This window comes from Strix uralensis, chromosome 3 (genome assembly GCF_047716275.1).
Source record: "Strix uralensis isolate ZFMK-TIS-50842 chromosome 3, bStrUra1, whole genome shotgun sequence".
NCBI lineage: Eukaryota > Metazoa > Chordata > Aves > Strigiformes > Strigidae > Strix > Strix uralensis.
This window is the reverse complement of record NC_133974.1, coordinates 3,538,377-3,555,350: the sequence shown is the minus strand read 5'-3', so window position 1 is coordinate 3,555,350 and position 16,974 is coordinate 3,538,377. Positions and strand designations below refer to the sequence as shown.

The following is a 16,974-nucleotide window of genomic DNA, read 5'->3' as shown; positions in this document are numbered from 1 at the left end:
CTGAGAACCAGCAAGATAACTGCAGTGTATGCCTAAAAAAGTCTTTGCCTCATAGAGACCTCAGCAACAGGAGATGGGGTGGCGGTAAGGTCTACTAGAGTCACACTCTGGGCTTTGACTTGGGCTGTGAGACAGATCATAAAGAAAAAAGGGATGCTAAAACTTTGCCCATGGGGTTGAAGGCATATTCTTTCTTCCTCTCTCTCATGCCATTCCTTGGGGAGTAAAAGAAATGGGAGACATCCATCACCCAGACCTGGTTCCCCGTGACAGAAGAGGCATGAGCAGAAAAGCTCATTGCCATGTGGGCAAAGGCCCCCACCAGTTGTGTGCTTGCTGAAGGGGCTTGGCAGGGAGGAACTGAGGTAATTTGCATTGAAAGCTTGTCCTGATTCAACCACAGTTTCCCTTTAAATGTTCATCAGCAGACCAAGGAGGCACCTCACAAAATGCCCAGATAGCTCCAAACACATAAGCAGCTCGCCTGGGAGGCCACTCATATGACTCCAGTGCTTTGCCAGACTGGGGCATATGGCTCTGTTCCTGCCTTCCCCTCCTTCTCACCAAAGCCGGATGACAGATAGCAATTTGGTGCCCTGCTTGAAATGAGTCGCTGGTCCCAGGCCAATTCCCAGCAGCATCAAAAAGCCATCTCCACAGTTGGCAGTGGGCACTGAGGACGTCTTGCTCTGGCATGCTGAGAGCGGGCCAAGCCCGAGGCATGCTGGCAGTGAGCGGCACGCTTGCCCTATCATCGGCCGTATTGTCCCAGCGCGGTGGGGAAGGACTGGGTCCAGGAGCCTTTGAAGCCAGTGACAGCTTTTTTTTTCCAATGGGCTTTGGAGCAAGCCCAAAGAGAGACGTCAGCCCTTAGCCCGTCCCCACCTGCAGCTTCTCTGTCCACCACCTTGCCATAGCTCCCGTTCTGTTATTTTGGAGTGCTGATAAAACCCCTTCTGTTCCATACCACGTGCCACCATCACACATATGACATGCCACAGCCAATAAAGATGAGTCACCATTCACAGGACAGCACTGGCAGGTAGCCAGTGCTGCCAATTTTAGGCTTTGTAAGACTGTGGTAATCATTGGAAGGGGGTTACATCATCAGAGCACTATACAAGCATCAGCCCATGCTGTTCCTAAGAGCTGCAGGCCAGCTGGGAAACTGAGGCACAGAGGAAAGAGGTTTGAGTAGCCTAAGGTCTTGGGGAGGATCTCTAGGCTGCAGGCTCCTGGGGAGCAAGTTCATGCCAAGCAGATTCCAGGCAGGAAATTAAGGCTTTTTCAGGGAATTTTATGCTACAGACTTTCTTGGAGGCATACCTGTCACAGCAGATTTGTGATTAGAGCATAGGAAAAGGTGGCTGCGTACTGCTGTCCAATTGGCTAGTAAAATGCATGGAAATTCAACTCTTTTTGTCTTCAGGTTGCTCTAACGTGCAGCTCTGGGTTTCACATCAGGCATCTAGGAGAGCATGCTAACTCTGGATGAACAGAGAGCACATAGCCATTGAGATGTGCAAAAAAAATGGGGAAGATGCTGGGCAGGTGCTGGGCAGGGACTTCTCTGTGCTTCTGCTCCTAATGTAGATGGAACAGTTCAGTTTGATGCAACTGGCTCAAAATTGCTGAGTACTGAAGGGAAGAACTTTCTTGTTTCAGAAACTATAAATTGTTTTATATGATTAGCTTGGGGTGACAGTCCTGAGTCTGGGAGTGCAGCAGATTTACTGAGTCATTAGAAATCTCCTGAAATGACTTTTGTCCTAAGTGGCATTTGACCAGCCTCATGCTCTCAGTGCCCTCAGTACATTCACGTCTTCACACGGATGGTCACTGATGGGGTACGTGCACCAGGCATGGCCATTTCCCTTTTACAGCCCATACCTGATATACCCTAAGGTGCAAACAGATGTTTGCAGTAGAGGAACGGATGCATGTTTTGATCTCAGCCTGTCCTTGGGGAAGGTGGTGTTCATTAATCTGTGGAAGAGGCAGTCTCAACTCCATCTTGTACACACATGAACTTCTGAGAAAGCAAGAAGACCCAGGAGAAACAAGCCAACATGAGCGTGACTTAACGGGTGGATGCTGGCGTGTCATTAAGTTCTCGCCTGCTGCACATCACTTAGACCTTTGCAGAGTGTACAAAGCATGGGAAGAGGAGAGGAAGAAACAGCTTCCTGCTGTTATCCTTGAAAACAGTGTCTCTAGTGCCTTCAGCTACCCCACTGTGAGACAGCACCAGCTGCACCACATCCGTTTTTGTCAGTTTGTCACTCCCCCTCACAGAAATGCTCTGCCAGTCTCACTTTAATGATGTCAGCCCTGTACACTCTCCAGAAGTGTTGAGATGCTCCTTCTTTTCAGGACACCAGTCCCCTCACCTGCAATTGCGCTGAGACAATTCCACCAATGGCACCTTACACAATAACAAAGATTTGTAAACCTTAAGGTTAGCAAAGTGTGCACTGCTAACGCATCTCCTCTAAACTCACTGAATGAAGACCTCTTACCTTGGCCAGTGAGTGTGAATCAAGTTGGGTTTTCTTCCTCTTCCCCATTGGGTGAAAAGCATTTCCAGAACTGGGATGAAGTTATTTCTCTAATGGCCTGCAAACTTCCTATGTTCAGGCCAAACCATTAACCAGAGGTGGTTTGCAGGATCCGTGTTTGGTACTGTCACAGACTGTCTGAAACATTGCCTTGATGTTGCCTCGTCTCCAAGGAACTGGCCACGGGAGCTGTATTTATTGCAGGAAGTTCCTTCACTAAGCCCTGGCAGAAGATGTTGCTTCCCCAATCTGGTGAAGAGTCTGTTGGCTTTCATCTATGCTGATAAACTGAAACACATCAGAACATGAGCACAGCCACCAGATCTCTGTCATCTACGTGGTTCAATTATCAGCACAGTCCTTGGCACATTTTTAAGCTCATGGCAGCTAGCACCAGCCCAAACAATTCCCAGGCTTGGCTTAGGTGTTAGCACAGGCCCAGAACGATTCCCAACAAACAGCCTGGATTGAGCCACCCTGTTTTGGAGGCTGAGACAGAATAATGACATGGATGTAGCAGTCAACAGAATTAGGCTTTCCTCAGTTACTGATCTCCAGGTCCCAGGTTCAAAAACTGACTGCCCTAGACCTATGCTAGGGAAAAGATATTCTCATGGTTACTTTCAGAAGCAGACAGCAAAACTCCTAGGGCTTTCCTTGCCAGTGCTGATGTGCTCCCCTATTTTTTGGAGTATTTTAGTCCCACTTGCAAGATTACAACATCCTTTCAACTTGTGCTAGGCAGATTTAAATTCTTCTCAATGGCTGCGGTTCTCATCTGAATTAAAAAAGAGTGCCAGGATAAAGATGCTGTAACAAATATCAAATGTACGGTGTTAAAATGCAAGTATATTGTACATGTTTGCGGACTTGTGATCTTTCATGCTAACTATCCCTACTCAGAACATAGAAATGGGTGAGGAGAGATTTTATTCTAAATCAAGCCATGTGTTATTTTCCTTAGCAAAGGTTTTTTTTCCCCATTTCAGTGCATTCTAGTAGTATCATAAGGTGTGTTTCTCTTCTAAAAGTTCCTAGCAGTAGAGTTCAAATATCATTGGGTCTGAAAAATCCTGGTATAGGAGGCTCGTTCTGATCTTTACAGAGTGTAAACCGGGAGTGAGTCTGCTGGAGTCTGTGAAGAGATTCAATATACTCAAGAATCTGAGCAAACTGGACACTAAAAATCTGAGCAAACTGGACACTAAAAGTAGTGTCTAAAGTATCCTTCACAAAGAAACAGCTGTTGAATGTGCAATATGATTTTTTACTCCAAGAGTAACTCCTCTTGGATTTTGCCATCTTATTCTGCTCAGTTAATGATGGGTTTTTTTCCCCTGCTATTCTGGGAAAGACTATTTTAAATAGCAGAGGGAAGAAACCTAGATCTCAACAATCAACAACCACACAACACTGCACATCTAACCAAGAAGCTACAAGAGCAGCACAGTCATGCTTGGGTGTCTTTAGTCTCTAGAGATCCATGGTAGATCCATGCTAACGGTGGTGCTTCGTTCCCCATATTATCTATAACGGTAGCTTAGGTTGACTTCTTTCCCATCTCAGGTGCCTGGTAAGATTTGGATGCCTCTGGGCCATGCTGATGGCCATGTAGATACAAGACTCTGTTTAGGCTACTCTGATTTCTGAACTGAGGTCAGAAGCAAATGAGCACAAGAGGAACCAGGAAGTGCACCAATAAAAAACAATGGAAGTCTATAGAGGTGACTTGTACACTTCTGTGCTGGACACATTTCTTTCAGGTTGAAACAGGTTTCTGTGATAGACTCTACTGCCCTGTGACATTGCCTACAAAGAGGGATTTTTCTCTGCACGCATAGATTTAAATCCTGTCCTTGCTGAAGGTGTTTTCAGGACATCCTGATGGAGCATTTCAAATGAAATCTCTTGGGATCTCTTGAGGAGCTTCAAATCTTCTTGTCTGTGGCTGTTCACTTTTGGGGATTCAGGTGGGGTTCTTTTTCAGTGTGATTCCAAGAGAGCGGTTAAAGGCATTCAGATTAACAGGAATTTAACTAAAGTCTTTATAATTACAGTGATGACTGTGCAGAGTGTATCTTGCCCTGAACGGAGTGGTAATTCATACAGCTTTTGACAAAAATAAACATGTATAAGACTTCTCATGCTCTATTTCCAAACAACCTATGCAGTGCCCAGAAAATCCTGGCTGCTGCTCTCCCAGAACATTTCTGCCGCAGAATTAGCCCATGTGATTGGTATCTGAATGAATTTAGACCAGGCTCAGACCAGACCATCTCTCGTTCCTGTATGAGTGGCATTAGAAGACAGAGATGCACATAGTTGTTGGTTCTGAGCATCTCTATGAACCTCAGTGCAGCCCTGCCCACATGAGATTCAGCATGTCCTTTGGAAGATGTACTGGGGAAGGATGCAGCAGGGCATGGTGGGACGATCCTGGAGAGATATTGGCACTTGTGTAAGATAGCCTGAGTCCTCACTGCTTGGGGCGTGGGTTACTGGGCTATGTGAACACCAATTTAAGTGATAGCAGCTATTCTGGTTGGAAACACCATCAAATGTAGCCCCACACCGACATCAAAAACACCATCAGTAAGATTAATGAGATTTCTTGTTTACCAGCCAAAAATCACAAAGGAAAGAACTGTTCTATATTAACACCCTCAAAATAGCATCCACTGAAGTGTGACTATCTGCTTTTGGTGAGAGAGGGACAGTGAATTATTTTCTTTACATTTTCTTAACATTTAGGGGAAGTTTCAAAATGGAAGAGCCATTTCAAAATAAACAGCTTCATGTCATAAATAATGTCATAATAATTAATGTCACATCAAAGGGACTCCAAAGGCAAGATTAGCCTTGTTGTGTGTCCCTCCTCTCCTCTACTCCATGATTGCCTCCATCTTCTTTAGGACTGAAACTATTTACCAAACTCACCCCAGATTCCTGAGTGGTTTTACAAACCTGCCATGCATTGTTCCCCCTGAAAAGTGTGATTTTGAAGTTAATTTCCTTTAACTCCACCATTAGACTCCCATCAGAGACTCTGGTGACTGGATGCACCTTCAGAGAGGGCTTTTCTCCACAAAGCACTGTTTGCCCATCCAGCTATAGCAATAGAGTCACACTGGCATTTTCCTCAGACCTAACTTTGAGAGCATAGCTGAGACCAGATTCCTAGAAGGATTAACCTATACTGCCAAAATAACACTTTGCTGGCGTAAAGCTGTCTGCATGTCTGTATTACACCTTACCTAAGCTCTAGCTGCCATGCCTGGGCTCCCCAGAGCTGTCTGGGCACAGCAGCCACCTGGGCTAATTTACTCTGTCACAAAGCCCAGTCTGGAAAAACCTGATAATAAGAGAGGCTCCATGTCCAGGATTGGAACCACAGGGCTCCCACATTATTTTTAAAGTGATGAGGGGGATTATATGACCATGTTTGTGATAGGCAGAGGACTGTTCACAGATTGTCTATACCTGTAATGAAAGCAGTGCTGGAGCTCAAGCACTGCCACTCAAGTGATTCTGTTAACATGGTCTCTGGTACAGTTTTGGCCAGTTAGCCCTTCCCCAAAGCTTTTCCAGGCATGAGAAAATGAGTTCACATAGTCCAGGAATGATTCCCAAAAGTCAGATTGGGTACAACTACTGAGAGAGTTTAATAGTAAGGACATGGCAGACTCTGCCAGCTGGGCTCAGGGTCAACACATAGTCCTGGCTCTGTTTTTTGTTTGCTAGTTTAAATGTCTCCACAGTGACCCAGGTTCTCTCAAGGCCTGGGTTCCCATGTGCCCTTCTCCTCCCTACTGTTCTTTTATGAGCCATTATCTGGTGGTGAGCCATTATGCAAGATCAAAGATCTCAGTTAGCTAAAGGAGATAAGGCTTGTTTGAAGATCTGTGCATATACAAAGACTGAGATTTCAGCTAAGTGCTGCCAGAAATGTTTTAACTACGGAGTGGATGACAGTGGCATTTTTGCTTACATAAATATGTAAAAACTGAGATACCTGTGGTCAACATCCTAGGAAAGGAGCAAGACTATTATGGAAAGCAAATAGTGGACTTACATGCCTATGAGGACTGTGTTCATAGATGCCTGTTGAGATCAGCCTTCTTCTCACTGATGTAGCAGGCGGATATTGTCTTTCTGTTACCACTTTCTTGAGGATGGTGATAAATCTGTCTGGCTGTTCAAGGAAATGGAACTTGAAAATGTCCTCTGACTGATCATGGCACCCTTCTCTCATCAGGAGGGTGTTGGGGGAGTTGTTTTGCCTGCTTGGACTTCAGTGGTATAAAATCTTTCATTACATCACTTGAATTTGTCCATGTTATATTGGGCCTGTCAACTTCTGCTCTGCAGGAGCTGATCATCTTGGAGCCAAGAACAGGTTTCCCCCACCCTCTTTTCTGCTCTCCTCACCTTGCTGGGACTCAGGGCTCCCCTCTGAGCTCTTGTGGGGAGTTGGTGGATGCCAAACCACTGCTACCTAAAGCTACTTTTCATCTTACCCACTTCTTGTTTGGTCATTTCAGTTTGATCATCCACACTTCAGGTAGAGTCAATGGAGAGACAGAGAGGCATTTCCAGAGGACAGCTCATCCCATGTCTTGGACAGCTCTCCTTGGGTGGGATAAACACTGATGCACATGCATGATGCAAGGAAGATCTTCATTAAGAGTGTTTTAAAACAGGAGGGAAGCTTTGCCAGTCCTTATGTGGTGAGTGATAGCCAACATTTTCAACAGGAGATTTGTCACTTTGCTGAGGTTATTCAAGGACAATCCAAAACAGAGGGCAGATTATCCCATTTCTGCTTGGCCTGGGGTGCTTGTGCCTCCTGCAGAAGGATCAGTCGCTGGCTTGCATCCAGGAGAAGATACCAGACTAGATGGCCCCAGGGCCTGAGTCGGTTTGGCAGCTCCCGAGTTCACAGAGGAGACGAATAGGAGGAGACATGACAGAAGCAGCCGAGATAATGAGAGCACAGATCAGACGAATGTGGCCAGTCACCTCTTCTAGCAGTAGAGAGAAAGGGGCATTCGGGAGAACTGAAAGGCATCAGGATGAAAGGGGAGAAAAGCAAGTCCTTTTGAAACACAATCCGTAGTGAACGTGTGGACCTCAGTTCCTCCAGGCAGTGCTAAGGCGAAGGCTGGGGGGAAACTAAAAAGAGATCCAATGTTTCTGGGGTCGGTGAGGACATCTTGATTTAGCAAAAAAAAAAGGTTTTAGGAGGCATTCACATTTCAGGACATGAGCCAGCCTTTAACTTGCAAGGGGTGGGAGAGCAATTCTCCATGTAAGCAAGCTGTTCTGAAGTTGCCTTGCTATGGAATTTTACAATCTCACAATAAAAGGTTTGGGAACATGGCTGTTCCTATGGTCTAATGTGGAAGAGCCTTTCTAGTGCTAGCTTGGACATGGACTGTCCTGTATAGAAACTCAAAGCAAGCCTCAAGTCCTGACAAGTCACAGTGGGATTGAATGGTAGAAGACCCTCTTTGTGTTGTCCAGATCTACTTGGAGACTGGTCCCTGAATTGAGTTACTTACCGTTGCTTTCTGCCTTTCCCAGTCACCAGCAGTTTTGCATTTCTTATGGACTGGTGAGGCTGTGTCCTGTGGGTGTCAGGTCCTGGAGAGAATGGGGCTGTGCATGCTCCTTGGAGGAAGGGCTCAGAAGAGCTCCCTAGCAAGAGAGCAGATGCTGAGGATTTGAAACTCACCCCTTGCCCAATGAAACCAAAACATTTTTCATGAGAAAAGAGGGAAGGACAGGACACCAGTGTAACATCCCTTCCCAGTGTAAGGCTCTGGTTTTTCATCCCTGGTCACTCCAGCTCTGAGTAGAGTACAGAGGTGTCCCATAGAAGTGAGGAGGCCATTCCTGGGTCAGACTTATGAGTGATGTTCACCATAAGTGGAACAGTGCTCATCTGCCATAACGGACTGGTGGCACACTGGAGAAACTGGTTAAGGAAGTGTCCTGAAATCCTGTGAGGACAACTAATGGCAAAATGGTCTATGCAGCCCTTTATTATTTATATACTGGTAATAGTCCATATTTTTCCATGATCAAAGTGAAAAACAAAGAGGGAAAATGAAGGAAAGAAGACAAAAGTCATTCCCTCCTCTGAAAGGAAAGAAAAAAGAAAGATCAAGCATCAAACTCCAGCAGGAACAAATTAAAATCAGACCTGGGGTCTGATTCTGACCCCTTTTCTTTGGTGCAAATAAATAAAAACAGATTAAAAAGTAAGGGGGAGAGACTTTCAGGCAACGTTGTTACAAAAGCAGAATCTGGCTCGATCTGTTTTGTATATAAATGCATTTTCACTCTGTGTGCATCAAAATGAAAACCTGTTCCTTGATTCATACTGAGCTTCAGGGAGGAACGTGCCACCCAAAGGGGAAAACACGATAACAGGGTTCACAGCACAGAGGCCTGAGCAGTCAGCGAGTGATGGGGAGGAAGCGAGATGTGGCACTTGGCATTAAGCAAGCGTTGCCTTCACACAGGGGTTGATGGAAGGTTTCATGTTGCACCAAATATTTGCTGTCCAGCTCACCCAGGAGAAATGTTGGTATCTTCCCATTTTGTTTCAGTAGAGTCTTCAGGAGAATTAATGTCAAAAAAAAAGAAACAGAGCATCATTTAGGCATCGTTTTCAGCTTTAAAGGGACAGACACCACAGTGAACACTTAGGGAATATGCTACAGTAAGTGCATTCAAATTACTTAAAGCCGATAACCTGCAGCTGGATTCTTGATGAAAACTGTACATAGCCCTAGTGAAAAAAACTCTCTCTTCAGCTGAACAACACTGTGAGTAAGAGAAAAGTGGATGTATTGTTCGTTTCAAATATTCATTTTTGTGTGTGTGTGATTTGTCTACAGCTTTTATTAGACTAGTTGTAAAATCATGTGTAATTGCATAGCATGAATAGGCCAGATAGACTGGGATGGCTTCCATGCGCTGTTTTTATTTCTGCACGTATATGGGCTTTAAAAACAGCAATGGCGATGTAAGGGGAGTCATTGTTTTGAGTCTCTCTTGTGGATGTGGATTTTTCAAAGACCCTCATTACATTTCTGACATGGCCTTTTCTTTTTCTGGGCCATCAGTAGGAACTAGAGGATGAAAACTGAAACAGGCTGAAATCCAACTTGTCCCTGCAAGCTTCAGAAAGGTTCCAGGAGCTTCCCTTGAACTGAGAGTGGTTCATGCTCTTCTCCTCTGGTATCAGATCATTACCTGCATTATACTCCAGTCCACTCATGTTTTCACGATCCCAAGCAATGGCTCTATTCCTCTTCTCAGAAAGTTTAGTCTTTTATACAGCTGCCTTATTTCCCACTGCTTTCTGATTTCTCTTCACCCTTTACTGTTGCTTAGTGTCCGTGCCACGTGTGTTTATCTCTGAGGACTGTTCATTAACTCCCCCTGAGAAAGGTAAAATTACTAAGGCAAGAAATCAGCATCAAGGCGTTGAGTGAGTTCAGCTCCAGATTCAGACACCTAAACAAAGGTGTCTCCGATGGAGGTGTCTCCACATGATGGGGGTGTCCAAGCATCCCTTCTGTTCAATGGACATATAGGAAATACAGCCACAGGGACTAAACAACAACCTTCATACAGCTCTGGGTCCACCGGCCGTAATGACTAAGGAAACAATTTGTTTGACTTTTGCCTAGTGTCATTTGAGATGTCCTGAGTACCCTGCCTCACTCCAGCTCCCAGCTGAAAAATGTTCTTGTCTTCTGTATGCAAGTTTGTCACATCTGCCAGCTCCACATGGAGGTCTGGAATATCCTAGAGCATCTCAAATGTTGCTGGATTCCCATCTGTGATGGTTTCACTAAGCCTTGGTTCCCCATTGAGTAAAGTAAGAGACATTGCTTACCCATGGACACTCTGAGGTGAGCCTCTACAGTAGGAGCTGAATCCTGTCTGAAATGCCTTGGTAAGGTGCACTGTGATGTGAGGGAGATCTATTCCCTGCTCTAGCATGGATTTTATATGAGATCTTGGGTAAATCCTTCAAATCTTAGTGCTTCATCTGTCCAATGGGGACATTATAGAGCTCTACCTCACTGTGCCGAATGTAGATGAGGAGATGTCTCACCGTAAGAACTTCAGGGCACCTTACTAAAGGGATCTGAGGGACTAATTTTTGTGATGTGTCGTTCAAGACACATGGGCTTGACTCCTCGGTGGTGCTGACTACAGCCTGTGAGTCACTCACTGCTTCCTAGCAGGTGACAGGAGGAGTTCAAGGGCTGTTGTATAGGCGGGTGCAGAGAGTTTGAAGATAACCCCAGTCTATGCCAGTCTGACTTGTTACAGGCAGGTGGGATACAGATCCCACAGATGCAGCCACAGGGCTTCCAGCCCCATGGTAGCTAATGTCCCCCTGGCTTGAGAATGCCCACAGGGATGTGGCAGTGCATGGCATGTATTTTGCGCTCCCAAGATTAAGCACAGAGTGGGAGGAGTGGGAGTGGGTTTTTTGAAGTTACTTCAGTTTTAAACCAACCCCAACCCTTTGACAAACAAACCTTGGAAGGGAGTTGAAACCCACTCATGCTAGATGAAGGTGCGTCAGTCACCATGTGCAAAAGTCAAAATCAAAATAAAAAATTACTTCCCATGTGATCCAACTTATCAGGACTTTTTGTTTTAGTTACAACAGGAGAAGTGGAAAAGAAAAGCAACAGTTTATCCCACAGTCTGTGAGAGCTGTACATTGTATGAAGATGTCACAGACTAGAAGTAACAGGGAAAGATGGGAATGAGAAACGCATGGTCAAGATGACAAAGGCCAAGGTGTGCTTTGTCATTTAAGTCTGTAGGAAATAGCCAGGGAATAATTTCTGTAGCAACACAATAAAAAGTACTGGAGAAGTTTTGTATCACTCCATGGTTCCCGTTGACGTCCACCTACTGATCGCACTCCCCTGACTCTCAGGTGCAGATTCTGCTCGTCACTAGGATGCCAAACTTCACATTTGCCACAGAGTTGTGAATTTTTAAACAACGCCAGGAATATGTCAAACTGTCTAGAGATACTTCATTCCCCCTTCAGATCTTAGTACAAATGAGGAGGCAACAAACTGTTTTGTAAGGGTAGGACTCATCCCGCCTGACTGCTGGTGTTCGCGTGTCCCCGCACTCCCCTGTCAAGGGATGGAGTCAGACACCTTGGGAGCATGAGTCAACCCCTCCCTGTCCCACACATGGATCTTAGGACAGGGTGAATCACTTTCTGGGGGTGTCTGCCTCTCTCTGTTGACTCGAGGAAATGTTCAGATGACTATCAGTGTGCAATGTGAGTGACTCAACACACATACTCTCAGCCAGCTCTGTGCAATTTACAGCAAAGACTGTGATTAGTGTAGGTTTCTGCACTGAAAACATTACAGTGGGAAAAGCCTTTATGTGTATACTGGGTTTTTGTTTCTGGTGTATTTTATTCCTCTCTCTATTCTAGAATAAATGAACCCAACAGAAACATTTTTAAGCCAGTGTGACACATCTGTCTCTTGTGGGTTAGCGCTGCTTAAGTTTGAGTACTCAGGTATATCTAATGCCATACAAGTTTCTAGTATAACAGTACTAAAATAAGGCAATACATTACGTATTTTTTTCTGCTAATCATGGAAAGTTTTTAAACTAAATAGCTAGAAGATACTGCAACTAACAGTACTTATACACATAGCATCACTTAAACATTGTGTGGCATTGCTTAGCCTTCCAAAATGGTTATTATGTCTACCAAACATGTAACACATCTGGTAGGTTAAAAATAAATATAATCTACATGTGTTTGGCGCTGAGGCTATTCACTTTCAGAAGTTTCCATCCATTAGAGTCCCCAAGTCTTATATGCAAGTGTTTCTTATTGAGGACTTAGAACTTGGGGAAAATTGTGTTTTTCGTAAAGATGGTGGCCTAAAGCTTCCCTCTTTGATAAGGCCACCGATCTTAATGGTTTGTGGTTTGTTGTTTTCTAAAATTCAGTCTGAAATGCTCACATGTGAGCCCAAAGGCAAGTTATTCAGAGACTTGAGAGGTGATGGAAAGGCAGACTTTTGGTGAACCTACAGCTAGGAGAATTTCAATGAGGAGCAGAGATGGAGGCCTGCCCTCCTTCCTGGCCGCCTTCTCCATCACCTCTCCTCCAGACATAGCTAGGCTGGAAGCAGGCAAATCTAACCCCCACTGCACTGTGGGGAGGGTTCTCAAAAAGAAAAAGATAAAGTCTCTAGAGTGAGGTCTGAAGAGCCAGTAGATCTTCTTTCCATCCCTGTGGGAGCCAGGTAGAGGGAAAAGAGAAGAAAACAGGAGAAGAAGAAATTCAGAGTTTTCAGACATTTTAGCTTTTTAACTCTGAGCAGCTGCAGCAAGCTGCTCCTTGGGTTTTCTTCAAGTAGTAAAAGGAAAAAGGAGCTGGAGGTATCTTCCAGTACGCTACAGATCAGAGATGGAGGGGTATTGGTTATTGCTTGTTTTGCTTGAAACCATTATCATTTTCCCTTTAGATTTTATAGGTGATGCTCCCAGACAAATCTTTGGCCAAGGACCAATCAACCTAATCATTGAGCTTCCCAAACATAGTCCATCATCTGTTCGCTCACCTGCAGAACAGTTGTCCAGTGAGCAGCAGTGGGAGCAAAGGAATAAGAAGCCAGTGGCCTTTTCTTTTCCCAATAATCTTTCAATTAATTTTTATTACCATGCTTTGCTCAATGAATTGTTCAATTTAGCCTTGCGATAATCAATGGTATTATATTTTTAAAAGCTCCTGAAATGTGATGGGGCACTATTTTATCCCTCGGAGCTAATAAATAGTTTAAGTGTTGGTTGTGTTGGGGAATAAGATCAGGCCCCTTTGGAATATCATGGGGTGACTGCCCAAGCCAGGGTGCACGGGGATGAGTTGGGAACTGAGCCTGATCCCAGCACAGGCACTGCCCTCACTGATGGGAGCAGTACCACAGGGTCTGAGTGCACTGGGCAGAGCTGCCTGCTGGTAATGGCTCCCTCAGCAGTCCCAGACAAGGCAAGGACCTGATCCAAGGTCTCTTCAGGGGGTCCCACCAGGAGCAGAGTGAGACAAAGCTGGCGACATGACTGTGACTTGGATCTGTGGTCCATCCAGGACACAAGGCTGGAGATAAGCTACCTCCAACATAGGTCTTCAGTCCATCCTGGAAACAGGGCAGGGGAGTTGCTGGAGGGGTCAGATTCTTTGTTTTGGGACCATTTGGAGGGTATTGATGAGTCTTGATGTTCCCTGTATTTATATATTCATCTCCATGGGACCACAGGGTGACAAAAAAACTGACCAAGTGCCTGTTTTTCCCAAAGGCGAGTGCAAACGGGGATTCCTGATTAAGGCAGAATCAAACACAAGTCAGTGTGAATGTTGCTTGTATGAAAGGATTTTAGAATAAAAAAGATCCGTGCAGTTACAAGGTATATAGATGTCCTGCTCTTGTGATGGTGCACTCCAAGATAGACCCGTTTCTACAGAAAGTAACCTTCATACTTGGGCTGCAGCATTTAGGTGGGATCTGGATTTCAGATTCTCAAATGTAGATCTAATCAGGATGAGGACAGAGGCCGTTCCCTGTAAGAAGAGAAGAGCTGGGGTGGGGTGGCAGATCCAGCAGCTCATGAAGATAAGCATAATGTGCTGTGTCAGAGAACTCCTGAATACAGCATCGTTTCCAATTCCCACACTGATATTTCTGTATTTCTCTCCTCCAGACTGTAAGGACAACCTGACGTGAGTTGAACCTTTGGGCTACTGAGCCTGCCCCAGATGCAATAATTTAGTGAGCAGATGATGTTTTCAACCAAACCTCCTGTCTAACTCAGTGGATCTGTGTGTCTTCCGGCAGGTGTGTCCTCTGTGGCCTCCCTGATGTCCCTGGCTTGGGTGCTAGCCTCCTATCACAAGCTTCTTCGGGACTCTAGGGACGACAAGAAGAGTATGAGCTACAGAGGGGCCCTCATCCATGTCTTCTGGCGCCTCTTCACCATCTCATCCCGAGTTATTTCTTTTGCTCTCTTTGCTTCCATCTTCCAGCTCTACTTTGGGATCTTTGTAGTGGTCCATTGGTGTGCCATGGCTTTCTGGATCATCCATGGTGGGACAGATTTCTGCATGTCTAAGTGGGAGGAGATCCTCTTCAACATGGTGGTAGGGATTGTGTACATTTTCTGCTGGTTTAATGTCAAGGAAGGGCGGACTCGATACAGAATGTTTGCGTATTACACGGTAGTCCTGACGGAGAACGCTACCTTGACGCTCCTTTGGTATTTTTACAGAGATCCTGACACTACTGACTCATATGCCGTGCCAGCACTGTGTTGTGTCTTTCTTAGCTTTGCTGCTGGGATAGCTTTGATGCTGTTATATTATGGTGTGCTGCATCCCATGGGGCCAAGAGCTAAGATCTTTGCCAGCTCCTGTTGCGCCGAGCTGCTCTGGGGCATTCCTTTGCCCCCCGATGTTGAGCCCATGGCACCCCAAACCCCTGGGTACCGGGGGGCCCAGGCTACGCCCACCAGAGCGGTCACGGAGCAACAGGAGGAACTCACAGCTGACACTTGCTTGCCCGTTTTCCAGGTGAGAGCAATGGTACCATCTACTCCATCTGGGCGACCCTACCCCCCTGAGGGGCCTCTCATTAAGATTGACATCCCAAGAAAAAGATATCCTGCATGGGATGCTCATTTTGTAGACAGGAGGTTAAGAAGAACTATCAACATCCTCCAGTATGTCACCCCCACAGCTGTAGGTATTAGGTATAGAGATGGACCTCTCTTATATGAGTTGCTACAATATGAATCTTCACTTTAAAGCTCCTTAAAGCAAAAGTAAAAGAGGGGACCTTATTTTTGTTTACGGTAAACACAGATCATGAAACAAACACAAACCTTCAGATAAGCTTTCTTTCTGGTTGCTGTATGTATAAAAAAAAAAAAAGATATTCTCTATGTTTTGTAAGTAAAAACAAAAAGAAAAACTTTTCTTTTGTTTTTTACACACAAGAAACAGTATTTCAACTTCCACACCTAGGATTCACAGGTGGAGAAGGAGGCATCTCCACATCAGTTTTATACCGTACACCAAGTGTAGAACATTATTTATGGGATTGGTGCTGATTGAAAAATAAAAAAAAAACAAACAAACAAACCTACAACTGCCTTATGCCCTTAGGTGCTGAGTTTCATTAAGTACTGTCACCTTTCTCATGCAAAACTCTTTGATGATTATATGCCAGGAAAAAAACCAACCAACTGAGATACAAACCTTAAAATTAAAAAAAAAAAAAAAAAGAAAAACATGAACAACAACAAAAAGAGAGAAATGTATGGAAAAAAAAAATCTTGTTGCTCTTATTGGATTTAGCAGAAAATACCCAAATGTCTAAAGATAAGAAAGCAAAGCCAAGACACCCCCAATGGAGTTTGATTTTTCCAAAAGCTGAAAGACAAAATCAGGTCTGTACCTCAATTTGGCAGTGCATTTATAACACCATTTGGCCAAGCCTGCGAGCCTTGACCGAGTCATGTTATAAACGTGATCCCACCATGTAACCGTTTTCCTCGTGTAAATGGGCCATGCATAATGGTCAGTTTGCACCAGATTAATATGGTAATACAGTATCTGATCTTGTTTTGAACAATTGCACACACTAAAGCACCACTGTCTTCAGTGGAGTAAATAACAACCGTCTGAGCCCAGAATAAGGCCTGCCACCTTGATTTCTGGAAAATAAGAAATCTGCAAACATTGAAATTATATACCAAAAACGTTATACTAAAGTACATTTACACATATCTAATAACTATTTCAGTAATAATAAAACTCAGCATAGTAGCAAAAAGCGAGTCAATTTAAAGGCACAATACTTGATCAGTGACTGGCAAAATAATTTGACCTACTGTATCATTTTAAGGCTGTGAAAGGCATACATGTATTATTTGTAATCTCGTGTAAGACCTGTCATGTCTCATTCAGTGCGAGCCTTAAAGTGATTGTAAAGCATCCTTTGTTCCATTTTGGGGTTTTTGGGTTTTGATTTTTGTTTTGTTTTGTTTTGTTTTTAAGGAAAACAAAACATGAAAATCGGGATTTAAAAAAAAAAAAAACAAACACAACCAACAACAAAACAACCAACAAACTTCTTCAAACGGTAATAACCTGTAAACTGACTCACGTCTCGAGATGATTTGGTGCTTTGTATTTTCGTTGATGTTGTTGTTGTGATTTAGCTGAGAATTCTTCAACTCGGTACATGTGGGGAACTGCTGATAAAAACTGTCTCGTGTCACCCTCTACTGTAAGTACATGGTGAGAAACACCACCAGAGGAGATTCAAGAGCGTAGCAA

General features: G+C 44.5%; 1 protein-coding gene across 1 annotated transcript in view; it reads left to right on the top strand.

Moving 5' to 3' along the window:
- XKR6 (XK related 6) overlaps positions 1–16,482 on the top strand; it is a 184,734-nt gene extending 168,252 nt beyond the window's left edge. Inside the window, exon 3 of the mRNA XM_074861331.1 lies at positions 14,474–16,482. Coding sequence (XP_074717432.1) covers positions 14,474–15,438 — 965 coding nt within the window. The 3' untranslated portion in view covers positions 15,439–16,482. The remainder of the gene's footprint in view (positions 1–14,473) is intronic.
- The last annotated feature ends 492 nt before the right edge of the window (positions 16,483–16,974 follow it).